A 24982-nucleotide genomic window follows, 5' to 3' on the forward strand; every position below is an offset into this window, starting at 1 on the left:
TGAGATGGGAAGATGAGGCGAAATAGGTTTGGAGAAAGAGAATCAAGGGTTTAAGTTTGGGGACACGTCGTTGGAGATGCCTCTTAGACATCCAAGTAAGAGGTAAGAAGGCAGGTGGAATAAGTTGAATATAATAGTTGCATCTTCCTTCTAGGAGAACTTTGAGGAGTAAATTAATTAACATTTGGAAAGAACCTTGCAAACAGTGAGTGCTCAATGATGAAAATGGCTTTCTTTATCACCTCCATGAGAAAGGATCTAGACTTGTGGTCCCTCAAGTCTGAATCTGACCAGCAGATACTTTTTGGAGGGGAGGGGGCATTATTTTAACAAATTGAATTTATGTTAGAGAAACGCAAATCAAAACTACAATGAGGGACTTCCCTGATGGCACAGTGGTTAACAATCTGACTTCCAATGCAGGGGACATGGGTTCAAGCCCTGGTCGGGGAAGATCCCACATGCCGTGGAGCAACTAAGCCTGTGTGCCACAACTACTGAGCCTGCGCTCTAGAGCCCATGAGCACAGCTACGGAGCCCACATGCCATGACTACTGAAGCCCGCGCACCTAGAGCCCGTGCTCCACAGCAAGAGAAGCCACCACAACAAGAAGCCCGCACGCAGCAACGAAGAGTAGCCCCCGCTCACCGCAACTAGAGAAAGCCCTCGCGCAGCAACAAAGACCCAATGCAGCCAAAAAAGAAACTAAAAAAAAACTACAATGAGTTACCACCTCACACCGGTCAGAATGGCCATCATTAAAAAATCTACAAATAACAAACGCTGGAGAGGATGTGGAGAAAAGGGAACCCTCCTACACTATTGGTGGGAGTGTAAATTGGTGCAGCCACTATGGAGAACAGTATGGAGGTTCCTCAAAAAAAACTAAAAATAGAGTTGCCATATGATCCAGCAATCCTACTCCTGGGCATATATCCAGACAAAACTCTAATTCGAAAAGATATGTGCACCCCTATGTTCATAGCCACACTATTCACAATAGCCAAGACATGGAAGCAACCTAAATGTCTATCAACAGATGAATGGATAAAGAAGATGTGGTGTGTGTGTGTGTGTGTGTGTGTGTGTGTATATATACACACACACACACACACACACACACACACACACACAGAGTATACTACTCAGCCATAAAAAAGAATGAAATAATGCCATTTGCAGCAACATGGATGGACCTAGAGATTTTCATACTGAGTGAAGTAAGTCAGAAAGAGAATGACAAATACCATATATCACTTATATGTGGAATCTAAAATATGACACAAATGAACTTATCTATGAAACAAAACCAGACTCATAGACATAGAGAACAGACTTGTGGTTGCCAAGGGGGAGGGGGATAGAGGAAGGGAAGGATTGAGAGTTTGGGATTAACAGATGCAAACTATTATATAGAGAGAATGGATAAACAACAAGGTCCTACTGTATAGCACAGGAAACTATATTCAATATCCTGTGATAAACTGTAACGGAAAAGAATATGGAAAAGAATGTATATATGGTGGCATATACATATATATGTATATATAACATATATGTGCATATATAGGTATATATGTGCATATATAGGTACATATGTGTATATATACACATATACATGTACATATATACATATGTATACATACATATACATGTATATGTGTGTATATATATATGTATATATAACAATCACTTTGCTGTATGCCAGAAACTAACACAACATTGTAAATCAACTATACTTTAATAAAATAAACTTTTTAAAAATTTGAATTTACATGATGTTAGGTGGGGATGTAGTTCCCACTTCAACACAGTTCCCCCAGCTCTACATTATCTCACACAGCCCCACTTCCCATTTTATGATACTTGCCTGACCTTGCAGGAGTCAGCGTTTGCATCCTCTCTGTTCAAGGCAACCCGTCCCTTTGCAGAGAAGGAGTGTGAGGCCCAGAGAGGCTGGGTGACGGGTCCAGAGCTGCTCAGGGACCACTGTCAGGGCACAGAGGAGGGAGCCCAGGGGTCCTCCCTCCTAGCCAGCACTCACTTCTAGAGTTGCCAAGATGATCAGAAGAAAGCGCCCCCTGCAAGGCTTCCTTTTCTGACGCTAACGCTGCTGGTGGCCTGGCTTTGGGGAAGTATTTCTGCTTAAATGCTCCAGTTTCCTGGATGGGCTGCTGCATCGTGCGCTTTGTAGTGGAAATAAAACCCCATCCCATGTTGAGATGAAGGTTAATTGAATATTTGATGCCTGGAGGGGATGAAAGCAGGGTTCCCATTTTCCTGTTTCCTCTTTCAAGCCTCTGACACCAAGGGGAGACGTGGGTCAGTCTTGGTGAAGCAAAACCACCCGTAAGGGATGCATGCTGTGAGGAGAGGATGCTGAGCTGGGCAGAAGGGAGGGGACCACAGACCATGTCTTGGGGCATGGAGCTGGAGGACCTTCAGCAGAAGCCAGGATATCAGGAGTTGATTTCCTCTTCTCCTGGCTGAAGACTGAGGTGGTTTGCCCAGCAACTTCTGGTGGCGGGGTGCTCATCAACTGGGACCATAAATTTATATTTGTCATGAGGGCAGTGGGGAGCCATGGAAGGCTTCCTGGAGGAAGGAGCTTTAGAATGGGGTTTCCTATCACCAGAAAACTACTAGAGCTCATCAATGAATTCAGTAAAGTTGCAGGATATGAAATTAGTATGCAGAAATCTGTTGCATTTCTATACACTAACAACAGAATATCAGGAAGAGAAATTAAAGAAACAATCCCATTTACCATTGCATCAAAAAGAATAAAATACCTAGAAATCAACCTACTTAAGGAGGCAAAATATCTGTAGTCAGAAAACTATAAGCCATTGATGAAAGAAATTGAAGATGACACAAACAGATGGAAAGATATACTGTGTTCTTGGATTGGAAGAATCAATATTGTTAAAATGACTATACTACCCAAGGCAATTACATATTCAATGCAATCCCTATCAAATTACCAACGGCATTTTTCACAGAACTGGAACAAAAAATTTTTAAATTTGTGTGGAAACACAAAAAACCCCGAAGAGCCAAAACAATCTTAAGAAAGAAAAATGGAGCTAGAGGGATCACAATTCCTGACTTCAGACTATACTACAAAGCTACAGTAATCAAAACAGTAGGGTGCTGGCACAAAATCTTGCAAATAATTTCCCTCTCGCCAGGCTCCTCTGCAAAGCCAAGCAGCACCCAAGTCATGCTTCCCACACAAGTGGGTTTCTACTTCAGGCTTGAGGGGAGAGCTGACCCCTAGGCTGCATCCAGAGAGGCTCTTCCAAACTTGCCATCCCCTCACTGTCCCAGCCACATGTCTGGATCTGCTGGACAGCCCTTTCTTCTGCTTTTCTAGCCACCACTGTGTGTCTCTGTCCCCTTCTCCTGATTCCTGGGGAGTTAGGGAAAGTTCTGGATGGAGCATCTAATAGGTACCCCCACTGAATATTGGAAACAGCCACATAGCCAGGTAAGTCCATTCATGACAGCATTTCTTCATTCAGCAATCATTTTCTGAGCATCTACTATGTGTCAGGCTCTGTGTTAGACCCTGAAACAGAGATAAATCAGACCAGGTCCTGACTGCAAGGAGCTTCTGGTCTAGTTGAGAGAGATAGATAGGAAAATAAACTACTGTGGTACAGAGTGTACATGTTATATTTCCCTCCTCCTCCTGACCATACTAGCCATTCGGTCCTCTGAAAATGCTGTGCCTGCTCTTGTCACAGGGCCTCTGCATACTCTGTTCCTTCTTGGATGAATTCACTCCAATTCATCCTTTAGTTCTGAGCTTTGTCAGATCCTCAGGGAAGGCTTTTCTGACCTTCCTCTTTATATCAAGTCCCCGTTATAGAATCTCATGGCATCAGGCACCTTTCCTTACAGTGCTTAACAAAGCTACATCGCTGCAATTCCTCACTTAGTGCCTGTTTCCTTAGACAACTGACTTTCCTGAGGACAGGAACTCCTTCTGGGTGTGTATGATGTTGTCACTTCCTCACCATAAGGACACCAGTTCTTTGCACAGTCCCTGACACGCAATAGATACTTAATTAATATTGGTTGAAATAATAAAGCAGGAGCAATTTCTTCCCCAACTGGCTGGCCTGGGGGGTCCACCCATCGTAAACACTCACAATTGGATATCTAAGAAGATCCGTTTCTCCTCCCCTACGTGGATCTTCCAGACACAATCTTCACCTTCCACGTAGGGCTCTGGCCAGTTTGGGGACAGCACCACCCCGGCCACGGCAGAGAGCTCCCCACCACACATGGCTGTAAAGACACAGACACACACACACACATTACTCATAAGGAAGCAGATCTGGTGTAACAGTTAAGAGCGTGGTCTGTGAAGTCAGACAGTCCATACATGTGTGCGGAATGATTAAATTAGGACTGGCCACCTGCCTCCTTTAGCTGAAATTTGGCAAAGGTGGGGCAAGGACATCGTACTGTGGGTTCTGCATCCATGGATTCAACCGACAGGGGATCATAAATATTTGAAAAAAAAATTCCAGAAAGTTTCAAAAAGCAAAACTTGAATTTGCCACTCACCGGCAACTATTCACATAGCGTTAACATTGCATTTAGGACATTCCCATAGCATTTGCATTGTATTTACAACTATTTACACAGTATTTACACTGTATTAGGAATTATAAGTAATCTAGAGATGATTTAAAGTATATGAGAGGATGTGCCCTTTTATATAACGGGCTTGAACATCCACGGATTTTGGTATTGGGGGCGTGGGGGTGTGTGCCTTGGAACCCGTGCCCTGTGGATACTGAAGGATGACTGTAGTTCTTTCAGGACGAACGACAGAGTTCAAAGTTTCAAGTGCATCCTTAATAGCCCTCCCCTTGAGTAGGGTGAATAGTAACTAGAGATGGTACATTCTAGTCAGATGGACCTGGGTTCGAGTCTTGCCTCTGCCACCAAAGGCTCTGTGACAAGGCATGTAATAAGTTCCTGGAGCCTCAGATGCCTCCCTCTATAGAGCAGGGAGAAACACCAGTGCTGACTTCACTGGGTTATTCTGAGGCTTAAGTGAGCTCATGGATGTCAAACACAGCACAACGCCTGGCACAAGGTAAGCGTTCAGTAATTCTTAACGTTACTGTGGAACGCCCTGGCTCTGAACTGGAAGCGGAGATGTGGCCGCACCTGGCACCTGGCCCTTTAAATTTCACTCTGTGTTTACTGCTTTGGAAAATTCTCAGTGTGGCAGAGGCCAAAGCACCAATAAATTCCACTCTGTTAAACCAGCACATTTAATACAGGGATCAATCCCTCACCACGGCAAGGCTGTGATTTCACGCCAACCACCATCCAGGTGGCGGCTGCCGGGAGCCAGGGCTCTGTTCATTACTCCACATTTCCCACATGGGTCCAGGCTCGGGGTGGCTCAGTGGCCTTGAACATGGAGAAATAGGGGAGGGCAGGGCACTGGGAGTCCCCGTAGATGAGGATTCCACACAGCTGACATTGTCCAAAGGGGCTCAGGGCACAGGTCTCTGAGAACAGAGAGACTTGAGTTCCATTCCCACCTCTGCCAATTACCCTCAGTGTGTTCTGAAGCATGTCACATCACAGCTTGTTTCCTCAGCTGTACACGGGATCAATAATAATATGCACCTCACAGGGTTGTAGCGAGGATTAAATCAGATAAGGCACAGAGTGCCTGCACAGTTTTTGTGCAGTGCCTGCACAAAAACACAGTTTTTTGCACTCCTATTAACAACTGTTATCATTATCATTAATTAGACTCAGGGCTGCCATGTGCTGTTGGGCGGGCTATGCACTGCACATGTCTGCATAGCACAGGTAGGAGCTGAAATCCATGCAGCGATCTTCTCACCAAGCTGTGCATGATGGGGTCTTGTGCCTGGAGGAAGAGGCAACTTTTCAATTTTACCCATTTTGTGATTTTCTCAAGGACCAGCAGCAAACCTGACCCAAAGGAGGGTGAGCTCCAGAAAGGATTCTACTCCTAAAATCGGTATATAAGCTGGGCCTTTCATCTGAAGGGGTGGAGGGCTCTGGGGTGCCCTGGGAGGAGGGCTGTGACCCACTCACCTCTGCACAGGGGCTCCGTGTCGTTCCAGTATGGGTCCCGCACGTTGATACACTCAATGATGGCCGGGCCCTGCTCCAGGGAGTGGCCGGGGTCGCAGGTAAACTCCACTATGGTCCCGATGTTATAGGTCGGGTCAGACGTGGTGAAGTTCCCATTCTGAATGTAGGGCTCATAGCAGTGGCCTTTCTCAAAGGCTGGGGCCAGGACACAAAAGAGGGCAGCCGCTCAAATGAGTCAGGGGTGGCTCACAGGGCTGTGTCTCAGAAGCAGGGGCCCCTCCTGCTGTTCAGGGAAGCCCCAAGGGAAACGGGTACCAGACCCCACATTCCAGTTCCCACTGACCTGCTGAGGGCCCTTAGGCCATTCACTTGGCTTCTCGGGCCTCATTATTTCTTATCTAAAATGGGAACAAGAACCTCTGCTCTCCCAACCCTGCAGAGGCGGCCTTTGGAAGTCCAAAAGTCACTCTAGCTACGGCTTCTCCCCAATCCTTTGCAGGTCAGATTTCTACCTCCCATGACCCGGCCCCGCCATGCTTCCCCTGCTCCCATGCTGCCACCCTAGGAGACGGGGCAGCCTCCGGGACCCTCACCCTCGAACCGGATGTTGAAGGCTGAGGCCACCCGCCCCTGGTCAGACGTGAATTCGATGCAGATGGTGTGGCCATCACTCAGCAGGCCCTCAAAGGGGACATTCTCGGTTTGGAGGGAGTCGTAGAGAAGAGTGGATTTGTTGGTCAGCCCACTGTAGACCATCATTCTGGCAGTGGGGAAGGAGACAAGAGCCAATATGAGGTCTTCTCGGGCCGCTGATACACAGCAGTGGGAGGTGTGTGCTGTGACCACCCACTCCGCGGCCTCAATCCCAGACTCACATCCCGATTTCACCCCATACTCGCCCGCGCACTCTGCTTCATCTATTCGAATTTGTCTCCTTTTCTGTACAATGCTTGTCCCAGACTCATGGATAGACTCTGAGCTCTTAAGGAAAGTGCTGGGTGTGATGTAATGACCAGATGAATTAATAGATACTGATTATTATTACTAATTGAGAAGCTGGGATGATTGGGCTAATATCATTCCTGAAACACTGATATATATATAATCAGACAGAGTTCCGACTTTAACTTCTGAGCTGAGTGACTTTGGACAAAAACACTGCACCCCACTGAGCCTCTGTTTCATCTGTAAAATGGGTACAAGCACACCTACACCAGAGTGTGGGGATTAGAGACCATGGATATAAAGTGCGCAGGACAGAGTCGGTATGCAAGTCAAATGACCAAGCATTGGACCCCTACTACACTCTGTCACTGATTTTTATCTCCTAAGACCACCGTGCCTGCAGTCAGGAGTCCCAATTTTTAGTCCCCAGTTCCCTACCCACTGAGCTTTCTCTAGCTGCGGTGAGCAGGGGCTACTCTTCATTGTGGTGCGCGGGCTTCTCATTGCAGTGGCTTCTCTTGTTGCGGAGCACAGGCTCTAGGTGTGCGGGCTTCAGTAGTTGTGGCTCGTGGGTTCTAGAGCGCAGGCTCAGTAGTTGTGGTGCATGTGCTTAGTTGCTCCTCAAGGCTCTTACCATTTCTCTGCACTTGTGTTCCTTGTCCTGCAGGCTTTCTCTGGAGTGCCCCAGCTACTGGCACAGGTGACAGGCCAGTGTGTCAGGGAATTAACAAACTCTGAGAGCAGCCATCATCTAACTGATGGGAGATGAGGGACAATGATCTCTGCTCTCTCGCTGCTAGGAATGGGGAAGTTAGTGTGTGTGTCTACACTGGCTCCCAGAGTTCCCAGGTGGAAGAGAATTTCTTTTTTTTTTATAAATTTATTTATTTTTGGCTGCGTTGGGTCTTCATTGCTGCATGGGCTTTCTCTAGTTGTGATGAGCGGGGCCTACTCTTTGTTGTGGTGAGTGGGCTTCTCATTATGGTGGCTTCTCTTGTTGCAGAGCACAGTCTCTAGGTGTGCGGCCTTCAGTAGTTGCAGCGCGTGGGCTCAGCAGTTGTGGCTCGCGGGCTCTAGAGCGCAGGCTCAGCAGTTGGGGTGCACGTGCTTAGTTGCTCTGCGGCATGTGGGATCTTCCCGGACCAGGGCTCGACCCCATGTCCCCTGCACTGGCAGGCGGATTCTTAGCCACTGTGCCACCAGGGAAGCCCCACACCTTGTACTTTAAAGTAGTGATTTATTGATATGGAGTTGTTCAGGATAAAGCTGGATGACTTGGAAGGAAGTAGCCTCCAGAGTTGGGTAACTTATTCAGTTTTCTGGTATTTTCTCTCAGAATCCTTTCCTAGAGGTTAATGGTCTAGATTTGAAGCTTCAAAGAAGCCAGGACACTATATAATTCTAAGATCAACATCGGACAATTCCAGAATTCTAAGGTGCCGACACTCTGTCGGTGCCCTACCCACATCCCCATAGCACTCTTTCCTTACCCATTTTCGGCTGGCTTCCAGAGTCTCTGAGAATCAGCCAGCTCCAAGGGTGGCAGGCAGTGTTGGGGAGTCAGTGTGTCCAGGAGCACGCCTCCTCCAACATGGATGGTGGGGGTGGATAAATACCCAGCTCCCTCACCCTCCGATAGGAACGCTCTGAGCCCTGCTCAACGCAGCTTCCTGGAGGCCCGCAGAAGATAGAGACCCAGTTGTCTCTGCAGTCACCTGCCTACTAATACATTCTGTATCTACTCCCTTTCCTTCTCTGCTCATTTTCCTGGTGCTAAGATCAGCTCCCAAACAAACCACTTTCTCGCACATCTTTGTCACTCTGTCTGTTTCCAAGGAAACTCAACCTAAGACAGTAAGTCTAAGCAGCTAAGACCCTAATTTTCTAGAACATTCCAGAATATTCTAGAATAAGTTCTCAGAGTTTTCAGATTCTCGATTCTGTGCATATAACTTAGCATCTACAGACATACTCTTGCTTAGATGTTGTCTTGTATCTTCTCTAGTTCCTTCTTGTACATAAGTCTGGTTTTTCCATCTCAACTGCCAGGAACCAATGTTTCCTACTTCTCTCCTGTTCTCCATGGAGGCTAATACATGATTGGGCACAGAGCTGATGCTCAGTAAACACTCCCTCCTTGTTCAACTGCAAAAAGGGATGCGCAGGAGAAGGGATGAGGCAGTTCGAGGTCGGGGAACTGGATTCCCTTCTTGTCTCTCCCCCTACCCTGTTGTGTGACTAGGGTAAGTCCCTTCCCCTCTGTATGTCCTAGTTTCCTTATGTGTAAGAGGAAGAGATCAAAGATGATGGTCTCTAATATCCTTGCCACCCTCCCCAGCTCTTCCTTTCTTGACGTCCATGAGGCAGCATTTTAGTCCTTTCAAGACTCCAAATCCCAAGCCACGTTCTAACACTCTGGGAAGGAATGAGGCTGGCTGGGGACCCTCAGAGTTTTACCTGTCCTTCTCATGCAGTGACAGCTTCTCAAAGTGCAGATGCAGCTTCTGGCCCTCTGGAGCTTCAATTGTCCACACACAGAACTGGCTCCCATTGGTATTTCCAGAGTGACTTGGGGACAGGACGCGGCCGATGGTGGCGTTGTGCACTGCCCCTCCACAAGGGGCTGGGGTCAGAGAGTAGGGGTGGGTGGGCAGTGAGAAGATTGCAGAGAGAGACAGAGAGAGAGAGGAAGTGAGGGTTTCATCCTTCCCCACTCCCCACCCCTTCATGGGAGGAAATAGGCTGGGGAAGAGAGAAACCATGGGAAAAGTCCCATCCTCCTGAGACAGGTTCATCTTGTTTGACAGGTGGTCTAATTCCATGATTAGAACCATTGCCATGTGCGTTCCATGGTGGGGAATGAATGGCTGTGATTTAAGGATTCTTCCATGCGCTGGCTGTGCCCTGATTCCTAATTACAAAATGGTAATTAAGAAGGACATAAATAGGCAGTTCTCAAAAGAAGAAATATACTTTTATTACTCAGTAAGCACTAAAAAAATACAGCCTCACTGGTAATAAAAGAAATGCAAATCTAAACTATATTCTATCTTTATCCACCTAATTGGTCAAGATAAAAAGCAGCAATAAACTGGAAAGCTATCTCCAGTGATGGGAAATGGTCACTCTCATTCAGGAGTGGTTAGATTGCAAGTTGCTGTGGCCTTTCAGGAGGGCAATCTGATGAAAACTCTGGAAAATATGTTCAAACACTCTGACCTAGTAATTAAGGTTCTGGGAATTTACCTTAAGAAAAGATTTAGAGAGTTTCACAAAAATGTATGAATAAGGATGTTCACTGCCAGATTGCCTCTAAGAGCAAAAAACAGAAGGAACATGAATGTCCGTGTACAGATGCTTGGTGAAATAAATGCGTGTCATTCATATAGTTTTGAAGAACCATGTTCTCAAAGAACTTGAGAATATAGGACAATATTCACTATATTTTACGTGGGAAAAAAGAAGCTAGAAAATGGTCCGCTATATCTATTTCAATGAGCTATATGCAAGGATCAACTGAGACCAGGAATGTAAAAGTGATTTGCTACAGTCTTCAACACTTTCTTGGAATTTTTTTTTTTTTTTACCAGAGCCATGTATTACTTTTATCATAAAAATTTAATAAATATTAAAAAGTGATTTGTGAACTAGAAAGAGTTATACAAATGTGGGGAGGTAGACTTATTTTTAGGATATTTGGTTTTCATTAAATGTTTGCTGAATGACTGCATGACTAATAAGGACGTGCACTGATGAGAAAGACAGATAGCTCCCTTCTCTGCTCTGGACTCTGCTGTGACCTACAGCAAAGACACTACCAAGAGGTCTTGTACCGTAGTTCTTTCAGGACCACGGACAGAGCACTGGGACGCAGGCTCTCCAGCTACCTCTCCTGAATCCCCATCCAAAAGTGAAGGTTCAAATCTGGCCAGCGCCACTTATCTGCTGTGGATCTAGGACGAGCCACTGAAGATCTCTGAACCTCTAGGTCACTGTAAAATGTTAATACTAATTCCACCCTCTTTATGGGACTGTGGTGGTTAAGTCAATGCAACACTGCATGTAGAGGGCTTGGCACTGTCCCTGGCACAGAGTAGGTGCTCAAAGTGTAGCCAGCATTACTGCCCCATAGCTCAGGAGCCAAGGAGATGGACACTGTCCCTGGTGGGGGGCGTCGGCCATCTGTCCTCCCCGAGCTGCCACTCATTTGCGGCCTCTCTGCTCCCATTCCCTGCCTTATTAAGCCGACTGATGACTGGTTTCAATTTGCCAGCCGCGGCTCCCCATCCGTCTTTCTTAGCACAAATTGAGGCTTAATTCCTCTCTGATTTCATACATAGATAAAAATTAACGTGAGGGAGGCATGGAGACCAACTTCCCTATGGTTTGAATTTTTTTTCTTTGTTAAAAAAAAAAAAAGAAAAATTCTGAAGGGCCTTGGGGGAACGATACTGCAACAATTAAATCTGAGAATTTATCATCAGCTCTCATTTGCATTTTGAATTCTACTGACTATATGAATGCCTGGAGGGCAGGAGTGATGTTTTCTTATTCCCAGTATTCTCCTTGTACATGACTCATGGCCTGGCACAGAGAAGGTGCTCAGTTAATGTGGGCAGCCTACACTTTCCTGGCCATGGTCAGGACTTTTGAGAATCTAATAGAGATTTGCTCTCTTGATAACTGAGGATGGTCAAGGTTATGGCCACTGGGGCAGACAGAGTGTGGTACAGAGTGCTTCTCAATCTATAATGTGCACATGAACCACAAAAGGAGCATCTTAAATGTAGATTTTGATTCGCTTGGTTTTGTATGGGGCTTGGGATTGTGTATTTCTAATAAACTCACTGGTCTGCAGATTGCACTTTGAACAGTGAAGGTGTAAGGAAAAGAGCTCAGGAGAGAAGGGTTCTGGACTCAGTTCAATTTCTATCTGGTGACTTTGAGGGAGAAACTTCACCTCCATGGGCCTCAGTTTCCTCATCTGTAAAATGGGGATATTGTTCCCACCATGTAGGATTGCTGTGAGGATTTATCAGAGCCCTGGCATATGGACTGGGCTCAAAATATGGCAGCTGTCATATCCAAGGCACAAGCAACAAACAAAAATTACACAAATTAGACTTTGTCAAAATTAAGGGCACTATCAAGAAGTGAAAAGACAACCCACAGAGTGGGAGAAAATATTTTCAAATCATATATCTGGTAAGGGTCTAGTATCCAGAATATATAAAGAACTCCTACAACTCAAGAAAAAGACAAACAACCAAATTTTAAAAATGGGCAAAGGACTTGGATAGACATTTCCCCTAGAAGATATACAAATGGCCAACAAGCGTATGAAAAGATACTAATGTCATTAGCCATTAGGAAAATGCAAATCAAAATCACAGTAAGATACCTTCACACCCACATTATTATATGGCTATAATAATAAAAAGAAGACATCGAAAATAAGTGCTGGTGAGGATGTGGAGAAACTGGTACTTTCATACATGGCTGGTGGGAAAGTAAAACGGTGCAGCCGTTGTGGAAAACAGTTTGACGGTTCCTTCAAAAGTTAAACGTGGTATTAGCATATAACTCAGCAATTCCACTTTGGGGTATATATACCCCAGAGAAATGAAAACATAAAAACCTGCATACAGACATTTATAGCAGCATTATTCCTAATACCCCCAAAGTGGAAACAATTCAAATGTCCACCAACGAATGAACAGATGAAATGTGGCCTATCCATATTATGGAATATTATTCAGTCATGAAAAGGAATGAAGTTCTGACAGACGTTACAACATGCATGGACCCTGAAAACACTATGCTAAGTGAAAGAAGCCGGATACAAAAGGCCACGTATTGTGCGATCCCACGTACGTGAAATGTCCAGAATAGGCAAATCTATAGAGACAGAAAGCACACTGGTGGTTGCCAAGGGCTGGGGACAGGGAGAAATGGGGAGTGACTGCTACTGGGTCCAGGGTGTCCTTTTGGGGGTGATAAAGATAGCGGTGATGGTTGCACAATGTTGTGAATGTACTAAGTGTCACTAATGGTCAATTTTATCATATAACAAAACGTTAAACGGCAGCAGCCACCTGTATTTGGAGGAGTCCCTTCCCTAAGGTCAATGCTAATACCCTGGGGGCTGGCCCCTCCCCTCTTAAGAGGACCATCGTGTTTGGTCTGGCTGAGGCTGGCATGTACCTGAGCAGATGGGTTCCTGGCTGCTCCAGTGGGGCTTGGAGGCATTGATGCACGTCAGCGTCTTGGCACCCTGGAGCTCGTAACCCAGGTGGCAGTGGAAGTGGGCTACCCCACCTGAGTGCAGGTCCATCACCATGACATCCCCGTAGTCAGGCCGGCGGGGAAAATTGCAGCTCAGCATGAAGGCTGGGAAGAAATGCAGGGGCAGACAGTCATCTCTCAGAGGCAGAGACAAAGAACATGACCCACATCCTGGGAGTCAATTTTTGCTGAGGAGAAAAGATGAGGCCCCTGAGGCCCCTGGAGTGCTGGAGGAGGGTATTCTCGTGACTCGAGTTGATCACGTGGTGCTGAGACTGCCAGATGAGCGCTTTTTTCTAGGCTCAAAGCTCCCCACCCTGCCTAAGCAGAGACAGCAGGTCTGGGGCGACAAATGTGTTCCCATCTCTCCCTGGAGACAACGGCCTTCTCCTTGAGCACAGGAGGGACAGGATCACCCAGGTAGGTTAGTCTCACCTGCACGAACAGCTTAGGTGTCTGATAAAAATGCAGGCTCTTGGACCAGAGTTAGAATAACCAGTTCTTCAGGAAATGCCCAAGATATGAAAGCTTGGAAACAACCGTCCTGGGAGGTAAGGACTTGGGCTCTGAGGGTGATGAATGTGAGTTTACATTCTCTTACTCCATCACTCAGAAACCGTGTGACCTTGAGAAACTGACACAGTGCCCTGAACGTCACTCTCCTCTCTGTGATCGTCCCTGTTTCACAGGTGGCGGTAAGGATTACATGTGAAATGCCAAAGAAGAGCCTCCTTAGCCCAATATCTGGTGCACAGAGCTCACGGGATGGGGTGGCAGAAGGGTGTACGTGACCACGTTGAGCTCCTTGAGTTTCATTTTCATAAGAGGGTGCTGAACCCGTCCTAGCTCCACCACTAGACTATGGTCTGACCTCTCCTGCAGCCTAGGATATGTGCATTCCCAGTTCCCATGAGGAGGACTAAATTCAAGCTCATGGCTCAATGAGCTATTTTTTTTCCATTTTTTAATTAACAAAGACAACAGACGGTAGTCTGCATATTGAGAAGGTGTGAGGAAACGGACACTCCTGTATACAGTCACCCATCTGTTTCAGAAACATCCAAGGGGAAATTTTTAAATGAATTGTTTTTCCAGACATTTAGTCAATGTGACGTAAATGTGGATGGCTTTTGACCTCCCAAGGTGTGGCTAAGGGCTCCCCTTCCCCATCTTATACTTGGCAAGTATCCAGGGGGAGCTCCTAGTAAGGGAAGTAACCGGAGATCTTGGGAAACGCCCAGGAGGTGGGGAAAATGGGATGACATTGAAATGAGAGAGAGAAGGAAGACAGAATGGGGGTGGGAATGAAGAGAGGGAGGGGAGGAAAGAAAGATATGAAGGAAGCAAGAAAAGAGGGAGGAGAAGAGAGGAGAAAGGTGAACAGAAAACAAAAGAGAGGAGACTAGAAACAGACAAAAAAGGAAAGAAAGAAACAGTGGAGAAGAAGAAAAAAGAGAGAAGGACTCCAGTAGCAAAGGCTGTTTCCCAGCAACCCATGGACTCTCATGGGATTTGTGTGTCAGATTCAGGAGACATGAACTTGAACGGGAAAAGGGGGCTTGCTCATCCTTCATTAACCTTTCACTTAACAATGGTATTTCCTTCAATCACAAATGTAGGCAACAATGTGTAACATAGTCACAGAACATGTGACTTTGTCACCAAGAGAAATCATAGATATTTTCATATCAAAATGAGTATCTTGACATATTTCTTATGCTCCTTTGAAATTACAGTAATTATCAGAGCCACTGGGAAATATTATTTAATGTGTTAATCAAGAAGCACAGAGGTTATGATGTCATAGATGAAAACAATATTTTGACAACTGCTATTAAATACGAATGGCTTCCTTTTGAATTGTACATATTTTATGCTCTTAAAAACACAAATCTAAAAAGGGGTTCACAGTGTTACCAAACTGCCAGAGGGGGTCCCTGGCACAAAAAGGGTGAGAATCCTTGGCTCCAGAGAGAAAGGGAGACAAAAGCGACATCTCAACAGCCCCAGCCTGTCTTACCCTGGTAGTGCAGCTGGAAGGTCCCAAGGCCATCGTCCTGGAAGGTCCGGAAGTAGACGGAGATGGTGTTGGTGGGGCTTCGGATCACCTGCCCCTCTACCAGGAGGGTGTGGTTGGCCAGAATGGTCAGGGAGGGGCCGTCCACCCCACGGATGGAAAGCAGCTCCCCCTCGGACAGGTTCACACTCTTCACCTGGAGACAGGTAGGGGTAGACAGAATCTGAGTCGTGTTTGGGACAGGGCATCTGTTAGCCCCCTTATCTGAGTCCCATGAAAGGGGCTTCTGGATGCTGGCAGCCGAGACAGAGTCTTCTGGAGCTGGCAGGTGGGGGCAGGGGTTTGATCAGCTTGTGCCTGAGGTCCCATCTCCAGGGAGACAGAAGGCATTTCACCAGAAGGTAAGCTCCAGGGAGGCAGGAAACTTTCCGTGCTGCTCAGGGTCCCCAGGGCCTAAAATCGTGCCTGGCACGTAGTACGTGCTCAATAATCTTTATGGACTGACTGAATACATTCTTGCCCTTCTGCATAAACTGGTGAGGGGGTGGGGGGCCTCATCTCTAGGGCTTTCTCAGGCCCACTTTCTTATCCTCCTCAATGGTGGCTTCAGTGGCAGAGGCTCCTCAAAGCTCCATGTACTTGGTTTGCCTAGTCCACTTTCCAGGCTTGGGAGAGAAAGAAGGGAGATACTTTACTTGCAGACAAGGATGCTGAACAAATGGAGCGGGGGTGGGGTGGGGACCTTAGTCAGTCCCCAGTTCCCAATATGAGTATTTCTGCTTCTCTTAGTGGGGCCTGGGACCCCAGACCCTTGTCTCTTGTGTAAGCAAGGCAGGCATTACTGACAAGCCTTTCCTCTTTCAGGCCATACACCTTACTCTCTTTTCTCTTTGATGAATGCCTACTCATTCGTCAAAGCCCCACTAAAATTACCCTTCTCCGTGAAACCTTCCCTAACTGCCGAGGAGCTTGCCTGTCTCTCCACTGTGATTCCACAACATCCACTATGAACATCTACTACAGACCATTGGGAGAAGCATCCCAATGTCTTCCACGTGTGTCTATCTCAATCACGAAACAGCAGACTCCTTTAGGGCAAGCACTGCAGCAGTTTTACATACCACCCTGCCCCCCACTGCTGTGACTGGTACAGAGCAGGTGCTAATGAAGGAATTCTACGGTGCCTGATGAAAAGCTCCGTACAGTATTAGACAGAGTGGGTCTGTTCAAGTGGAGGAAGTGCTCATGAAGTGCCAGCATCAGCTGGACTGCAACTTTTCTCCAGGTTAAGTCCATGAACGTTTACGAAGTACCTACCACGTGCCGCGTGCTGTGCTAAGCTCTGGACACGAGTTCTGCCAAGAGGCTTACCTTTCATCCTCCCTATGCAATCAGAAAACCTTCTTAAAGTAAAGTTCTGCTTATGTCATACAACTGACTCTGCTTGAAATCTTCTGGTGGCTTTCTGGCTTCACGTCCACCCTTTCTTCTGTGGGACAGTGAACTGGACAGTTCACCACTTCCTGGCATGTCATCTTACTTCATACCAAAAAGTGCTTCTAAAGATGGGGAGGTCGGTTGGGGATGGCCTGGAACTAGGGTGGGGATAATTGGTAACATGCATTGAGTGCCCGCTGTCTCTCCCTTAGGCTCTGGATGAATGCCCTCTGTGCACTGTCATATTTATTCCTCCCTGAAACTCTGTAAAGTAGCAACATTTTCATCTGTTTTACTGATGGGGAAACTGAGGCTCAGAGAGCTGGAGTCCCTTACCCAAAGTCATATAGCATTAACTGGTAGAGCCGCAACTTAAAACCCAGATGTTTGAGCACTATGCTACCCTGCTTTTCCATTCTTAGTTTGCAGCCAAAAGTTTATGAATCAAATGAGCCACATGGGGCTTCCATGACTATGTGTGTGTTTGATAAGCAGGATATCAGAGGACTTTCCTTCTGGGTGTAATGATTCACAACTTATCAACACATCCCCTTCCCTCCATGTGTGCCAAGCTACTTCAGCTGTGCCCTGAGTTAGGAACTCCTATTCATCCACCAAAGCCCAGGTTAAATTGCCCCATTAGGGCAAAGCCAGAACCAAACTGGTTAGGATGATAAAAACAAGCCTGACTCAGACAATCCTTCAGAGACCTCCTGCTGGAAAAGGCAGCCACTGCAGGGCACCTTTCTGGGGTTACCTGGAGCTCCACCCCATAGCCAGTGTAGACTGTCACGTTGTACGTGCACTCCAGGAAGTTGTTGAGGGGCAGCGGTGGGTAATCACTGGAATCGATGTACCCTTCAGGATCGGAGAAACTCACACTGCAGAGAGCTGGAGGAAAGCACTGTCATTAGGACACGGAGAACAGCTCAGATGTCATCTCTCAGATGGGCTGCGGGCTGGAACAGGGCCTCTGGGGACACCTGTGTTCTCCTGTCCCCACTCCTCCCACTGCTGTTCATTCTCCTTCAGCTCCAGAATCAACATGATAATCAAATAGCAGCATCTGACACAGAATGATAACTTACTACATGCTGCTAGGCACCTCATCGGTCTACAGGGGTGACCCCATTCCTCCTCGAAGGGACTGATATTTCATTCTCATCTCAGAGATTAAGTAAAGCAAAGCTCAGAGAGGGTGCACATCTGGGCCAAGCTCACACAGCAAGCAGGAGTCAAACCTAGAGCTCATACTCTTTCCTGAGCGGCCACATTGCATTTGTCCAAAATCAATGTATGATTGACAGCTGATGTCTCTCCTCTGTGTTTGAAGATGGAAAAAAAGGTAGAAGAAAGACTGGAACACAGACGTGCATTTTATCAAGTTCAAGTAACGGTAAAAGCAAAAGCACCTTGAAAGGCCAGGGCCTTCTAGGCAGACAAAAGGATTCTGTTCCAAGATGAAAGGCTTTGAATCCCGCTGTTTAGCTGTGTGGCATTGGGCAGGGTACTCGATGTCTTACGGTCTCAGGGATCTCATCTCTAAAATAGGGATATTAATTCTGGGCCACAGGGTCAAGCTCATAGCTAGGGCTCCATAGATGGTAACCAATGGTGGGACGTGGACCTCCCCGGCCCCCCTCTCCCATGCCCTGCACACAGCAGGTGCCTCATCGCAGTTCTGGGAGGGCTGGAGGGGTTGGGGGCTACACACCTGGGGCCTGCTCAGTGGTGATAACCGTGGTGGTAATGATGGTGGACGTCGTGGTCTCCTGGCTTTCCTCCGAGGCCGACCCGGTCAGCTCGTTCTCACATTTGTCCATCAGGGTCATGGGGCTGGCATCCCCTGGGGGAGCCTCGTGGGCCTCCTCAGGCACGGCGGGCGCCCCGGGGTCGGGGCTCTGGGGGAGCGTGTGGGCCACCAGCGGCTGCGAGGTGAAGGGGGCGATCTGTAGGGGCACGGGCGTCGTGGGGACTGCACCTTCCTTCTGCTCCAGCCAGAGGGGCTCCTCCGATGACAGCAACAGTGGGTGGGTCTCCTCCCCTGCGGAGGCCACGGGGTCCTGGTCCCCAGGTGGGCGGAGCTTCTCCGTGGCAGAGGAGAGGAGGACCAGGTCCGAGGATGCTGGCTGGGACGCCGCCCTCTGCACAGCTGCTGCGGTGGTGGCTTTCGGCCTCAGCTGCCTCCTGGTCAAGTTCACCTGTTTGAGCGAAGGCGGCTTCTTCGTCGGGGGGAAGGCATGCCCGGTGCCGGGTTCCTCCGGAAGCGGAAGCAGCATGGACGTGGCCGCGGAGTCTTGAGGTGCGGAGGGGACCATCCCTTCCAACTCTGGCTTGTGAAGCTCGTCCCCTGACTGCGCTGGATTCAGAGGGGCCGTGGTCACTCTCTCTTTGGGGGTCTCGTGGCTCAGACTGCTGCTCCCCAGGGCTTCCAAGGGCAGAAAGTAAGTACCTGAAGGGCCAGCATCTCCCTCCAGTGGCGCATCTTGGAAAGAGAATGGACACCAGTTAGCTTGGGGCCAGGGGCTTTAGGTCCTCAACTGGCAGACTCTGAGGGTGGCACCCCTGAGGTGGTACCCAAGTCTTGCTAGGATGCTGGTACAGCCCAATCAACCAATGTGGGGCTGCCTCCTTTCATTCCTTCTTCCCTTCCTTTCCCCAACCAGGGAGACTGGGGTTGATCATGGCCAGCCTGAGCTAAGCATTAGAGGTACAGAAACCAAGGGCACAAGAATTTCACAGTCCAGTTACATATGCCCTGGGAGGGGGAATAAGAAAGTAGAAATAATCATATTTGATGTGATAAACGCTTAGAAAGAGAAAAGCTTTGTGTGCTAAGAGGACAGGCCCCTCACCCAGTCTGTGGGGCAGAACCACCATGTACAGCTGGGCAGGTTGCTCACTGCACAAGGCTATCCCACTAAGAGGATGAGTGGGGCTGTAACCAACCCACAGTCTCTTCTCTAAGCTGTGTGCCCTGACTCAGGGCTATATTATCCTGGGATTGGGGGAGTTTGATTTTTTTTTTGTTTTAACTAAATAATGTACAAGTGACCTTGTGGGAAACTCACAAAGATTTGAGGATCCAGAATCGTGAGGCAGGTTTAGAACAGAGGGGTGTGGGAAGACCCGAGGCCTGGCTGAGGTGAGCGCAAAAGAGGAATGAAAGAGAACAGGGGACAGAGGTGGAGGGTGATTAAAGAGAGAGCTGGTGAGGTAGGGAGGTGGGGGCCAGTCTCTGGTGGGCCTTGTATGTCCTGCTGACTCCTTGTGATTTATTTTTGCCTTGAAAGGAAAACCACCTAATAATTTTAAATAAGGGCTGGCCCAGGCTACTGTTTAGCAGACTCATGCCTGAAAACAGCTGCATCTACTTATTTGAGACCCAGTTCTGCCAACTGCAAGCTGGCAAATGGCTCTACCTCTCTGAGCCTCAGTTTCCTCAGCTGTAAAATGGGGCTATTGTCCCTATTTCATAGGGTTTTCATCGTTCAAGAGGTTGATTATGGAAAGCATACGTACATGTATGCACATGTGGGTCCCTCACCCACAGAGTGCCTGGTATATATCCGCTGCTGTATCGGTCATTGTTTTTTATACTCTTGTCATTGTAATCGTGCCCTCAGCAGGGGGCTGGAGCAGTCAGAATGTTACTGATGATGATCTTGAGATAGAGAGGCATTATGTCCTGGGGACAAAGGACTGATAGCTGTCCTTGTCAATTTTCCGCAGAAAAAGACACTCACTCAGCCACAGTCTCAGGTCCCTTCCGCACTGTCATTTAAATTTATTTCCATAGCCGTTGGAAAGGCTCTTTTACTTTCACGAGTCAGCACCGGCAGTGGCTTGATCTATCTAGACTGCAACAGTGTGCAACTGGCATCAACAAATATTCCTGTCGTGTAACACTCTTTACCAAGCCCGTGTACATTCCAGGACGACGATGGCCCTGGGGCCAGATCTGACCTGAGGACAGATCCAGGTCATTCAGGTGCCAGGCAGGTTTCCTGGTCAAGGTGGGAAGCGCTGAGGCTTTGGGGTTAGACCTGGGTTCAAATCCTGCCTTTGACAGTTACTAGCTGCGTGAACCTGGGCAAGTCCATTAAGCCTCTTTTCTGTAGTAGAGACACTCCATCTACCTCATAGGATCAGTTCAGTTGTGGCCCTGCTTGAAAGCTGTGACTTTTATGCTCACGGTCACTTTTATCAAATGATTGGTATTGACCATCTTTGTAGACTGTCAAGTGAGAAGGTGATAAGACAAGAACAATCGAGGATGAGGGTTCAGGACACCTGGCTCCCAAGACCCAGCTGTGGTTTGATGCACAGAGCTTGGATGCAAGCAGGGGCTGGGGGACCCGGATAGTGGTCCTGTCTTGGCCACTACTCCCCATCATTACTGGGTGGGTTTCCTCTTCTGTGTGTCAAATGGGCAGCCAGACTAGATAAAATCTAAGGGTCCTTCCAGCTCTGACTGTTGATTTTTGAAACAATCAGGTAACTGGCAATTATTCTTAGAGCTTGTTGGTAATCTTGCTAAAAAGGGCCAAGCGACAACCTCAGTCCTGACACTAGCTTGTGAGTTTTGTTGGGTCCTGTGGCTACATTCGTTTCAGCCAGTCTTTTCACAAAAATGCCCCCTTGATCACAAGGGGCTGGAGGAGAGAGAGGAAGTGGAAGAGGGAGTGAGAGATAGAAATACTTGGAAAACAAGTTGTGTCAAAGGTGATAAAAGATTACACATGACATAAAGCACATCAACATACCTTGGCTATAATAAGAGTGATATTTATAACATTTCATTTCTGATGACTTTACCGAGTGCCGAATACGTGCAAAGGCGTGTGCTACACGCTTTGTATTCGTTACCTCACCTAAATCTTTCTCACCCTTACTAATTAGAAATCATTATTCCTATTTTACGGATGGGCAAATGGAGGCTCTAGGATATTAAGTAACTTTCCAAGGTCATACAACAAAGCTGGGTTTCAAACCTTGGTTTTCCTGATGGCAAAGACCACGCTGCCAGCCTTCAAGAAATACGGAGTATTATCACCTGCAGCCTCTCCTCGGCTTGAATTGGCCTCTCCCCACAAAACCCCTCTCTCCTAAGCCCCTGGTCTGTTCGCGTTTCTGCTGGGTGGGCTACAGCGTCCTTCAACCCCCCAGATAGCACCCCGCAACACCAACATGTTCCTGGTTAAAATACGAATTTTAACCAGACCGCATGGGTCTGGTCTCCTGTGGCAGACCCATCACATCTGGATCCCCTCCGAGCCCACGGAGATCCAGCAGAGCCAAGAAAAGCAGCAGGAAATACAACAAAGAGGAGCCTGGAGTCAACTTCCTCCCCACCCCCAATCACTGCTCCACCTCCGGGGTCCCCAGGGAAAAACTGGTGCCAAGCTCAACAGCTAGAAAGCATTTTAGGAAGCGGATCCACTGGACCGCGTCAGCCCTTTCTCACTGAACACCTGACTCCCGAGAAGCGTCGCAACACGCACCATTCATCTCCCTGCCCCCGAGGCCTCTTCTTACTCTTCAGAGCTCACACACGCTGGGGTCTTGCTGGCTGGCTCCAAACTGAAGGCCACGTTCAAGACAGGTGAGTGTATTCTGTGATCTGCAAGGCATGCAGCCCGTGAGACCCGGCCTTTGCTCTCAGCTGGGACGCTGGCCAAATGAGTGCCATGTGAAACCACATCCCAGTGGGAATTAGCCAGAATTGGATTCCATGGCCTCAGAGGTCCAGAGACTTCACTTGCTCAAACAGGCCAGCTTTTCCTGGGGCCCCAGTGACCACCTGGTTAAATTAACTCCTCTTTCCCATAGCACTTAACTTTTTCAATCATCGTGGTCACGTCTGGCTGGTTCTCCCTTTATCGTGCGTGTTCAGTGCCCCACTGGAATGCTGTCAATCAACTGATGAGTGAAAGCACTGGGTGCTGACTCTCTTGGCTGGTTGACCCTCAGCATGAGAGAGTCAACACTCTAGGACATGGTCCCTGCATTCAAGAAGTTAGGAAGGCATAACAACAAGGTCCTACTGTATAACACAGTGAACTATATTCAAGATCCTGTGACAAACCGTAATGGAAAAGAATATGAAAAAGAATATATAGGGCTTCCCTGGTGGCGCAGTGGTTGAGAGTCCGCCTGCCGATGCAGGGGACACGGGTTCGTGCCCCGGTCCGGGAAGATCCCACATGCTGCGGACCAGCTGGGCCCGTGAGCCATAGCCGCTGAGCCTGCACGTCCGGAGCCTGTGCTCCACAATGGGAGAGGCCACAACAGTGAGAGGCCCGCGTACCGCAAAAAAAAAAAAAAAAAAAAAAAAAAGAATATATATAACTGAATCGCTTTGCTGTACAGCAGAAATTAACACGACATTGTAAATCAACTATACTTCGATTAAAAAAAACAACGAAGTTAGGAAGGCAGACGCACAGCGATAACCCAATACGGGTACCAAACGAAAGAGACAGAGCTTTAATTACATCCTTATGCTGCTTTTCTCTCTCAAGACAGAATGGAGCAACGCTGAAGGCAACTGAGCATTTGTTCTGCTACCCAAGTTGTGGGGGAAACACATCTCCCTCTGTCTTTTCTCTGACGTTGATGGGGAGATGGGAGGTTAGACTGGGAAGCATCCCACTGAAGTCGAAAAAGCACAAGTTCTGAGGCTCTGAAGTTGAAGATCTGTATCTTAAATGCCTGCAGAATGGCCAGGAACAGCCTGGATTCTAAGCAATAGCACATCACACAGGCACGAAGGGATAGAAGGAGAAGTGGAGCAAACAGAAGCCGGATGATGCTTCTGCTACAATGTTCTGTGAAAACAGCAAGACGTAAAATTCTATGGTGTGGATGCAAACGACTAGACACAACCAACTCAAACAAATCGCAATCAGAGAGTCATTTTTTGAGTTGGAGGAAAGGCCCCCAAGTGTGATCCTGGTTGCCTCTGGGTGGTGGGCCTTTCAGTGGTGTGTTTTCTTCCTTCTACTTTTTGACATTTTCTAAAATGTGCATAAGAAGTATTCAAAACTTTCTTAAGTGAAAAAAATTTTATGAAAAGAGCAGGGTTTAAATGCTGCCTTGTGATGGAGAGGAGGAGGGAAAGGAGACAAACATTTGTAATCACAGAATTGCTTCATTCACTAGTCACTGAACCCCTCTGGGATGCAGTCTCCCAGTGGGGATGATGATAACTCTCCTCTCGTTGGACTCGTGAATCAGTAGTCAAAGTGGCTACTTTTAGGAAGTAGGAATGGCAGGTGGATCAATGGATATCTTTTTGATAAATGGCAGTACAAAAACGTTAGTCACTGTTCTCATCAACAATATTCGTATCTAACTCAGTGGTGCTTTCTTGTACCTTCACCTTCCACAATAAGGACTTGCTCAGCCCACGCTGGTGGGTTTGCTTGGCCTTCACAGGGACAAAACCAAAAACAAAATGTCACCTCTTATAGATGGAAAGTGTCCCAGAGTTCCTGGTTACAAAGTGCCCAGAGGAAGGACCTGAGGTCCAGAGAGGGAAAATGGGCTGCCCAGGGTCACACAGCATGTGAGCAGCCATAACAACACAAGGCTATTTGAGGCTTGAAAAACCACATCAAAGCCCATCAGACAAAACCAGAAACAAAGAATGTCAGTTCATTCCGTGCCCGCTACATCTCGGCGGGATGATTCTCTGCTGTGGGGCAAGGGCCTGTCCTGTGCATTGTAGGAGGCTGGGCAGCATCCCTGGTCTCCACTCGCTAGAGGCCAGTAGCAACCTCCCCCCACCCCCTGTGTGACAATCAGAAATGACTCCAGACGTTGCCAAATGTCCCTTGGGCGGGGGCGGGGGGAGCAAAAGCCCCTCTAATTGATGACCATCGGTACTGCCCCCAGAACTGAATAGACTTTCCCTCCCATTCCTGGGGTTGATGTGCTTTGCTCTGCTTAAATCGTTGAATTTTAGGGCGGAGAAGGTCTTAGGCTAATCCCCATTTTACAGATAAGGACACTGACATAAGTGAGGGCTGTATTTCTTTCTCCCACTCACATGTGATCATTCATTCATTCAGCGAGCACCTACTATGTGCCAGACACAGGCAGCAGGTGCTGGCATCCAGAGGTCCACCTTGGACAGCAAACAGTCAGAGCTGATGAACACGACCCATTCCCTTCAGCCAGACCCAGCCCAC

General features: G+C 47.7%; 1 protein-coding gene across 5 annotated transcripts in view; it reads right to left on the reverse strand.

Moving 5' to 3' along the window:
• Nucleotides 1-24982, reverse strand: part of SEZ6L (seizure related 6 homolog like) — a 201992-nt gene that overhangs the window by 59326 nt on the left and 117684 nt on the right. For all 5 annotated transcript variants that reach the window (XM_033412788.2, XM_033412786.2, XM_033412785.2 and 2 more), the window contains exons 2-9: nucleotides 18502-19272; nucleotides 17545-17678; nucleotides 15354-15546; nucleotides 13253-13438; nucleotides 9506-9671; nucleotides 6697-6863; nucleotides 6104-6298; nucleotides 4159-4297 (exon numbers count right to left, since the gene is read on the reverse strand). In XM_033412788.2, the coding sequence (XP_033268679.1) occupies nucleotides 4159-4297; nucleotides 6104-6298; nucleotides 6697-6863; nucleotides 9506-9671; nucleotides 13253-13438; nucleotides 15354-15546; nucleotides 17545-17678; nucleotides 18502-19272 (1951 nt within the window). The remainder of the gene's footprint in view (nucleotides 1-4158; nucleotides 4298-6103; nucleotides 6299-6696; nucleotides 6864-9505; nucleotides 9672-13252; nucleotides 13439-15353; nucleotides 15547-17544; nucleotides 17679-18501; nucleotides 19273-24982) is intronic.

This window comes from Orcinus orca, chromosome 15 (assembly GCF_937001465.1).
Source record: "Orcinus orca chromosome 15, mOrcOrc1.1, whole genome shotgun sequence".
Classification (NCBI taxonomy): Eukaryota; Metazoa; Chordata; class Mammalia; order Artiodactyla; family Delphinidae; genus Orcinus; species Orcinus orca.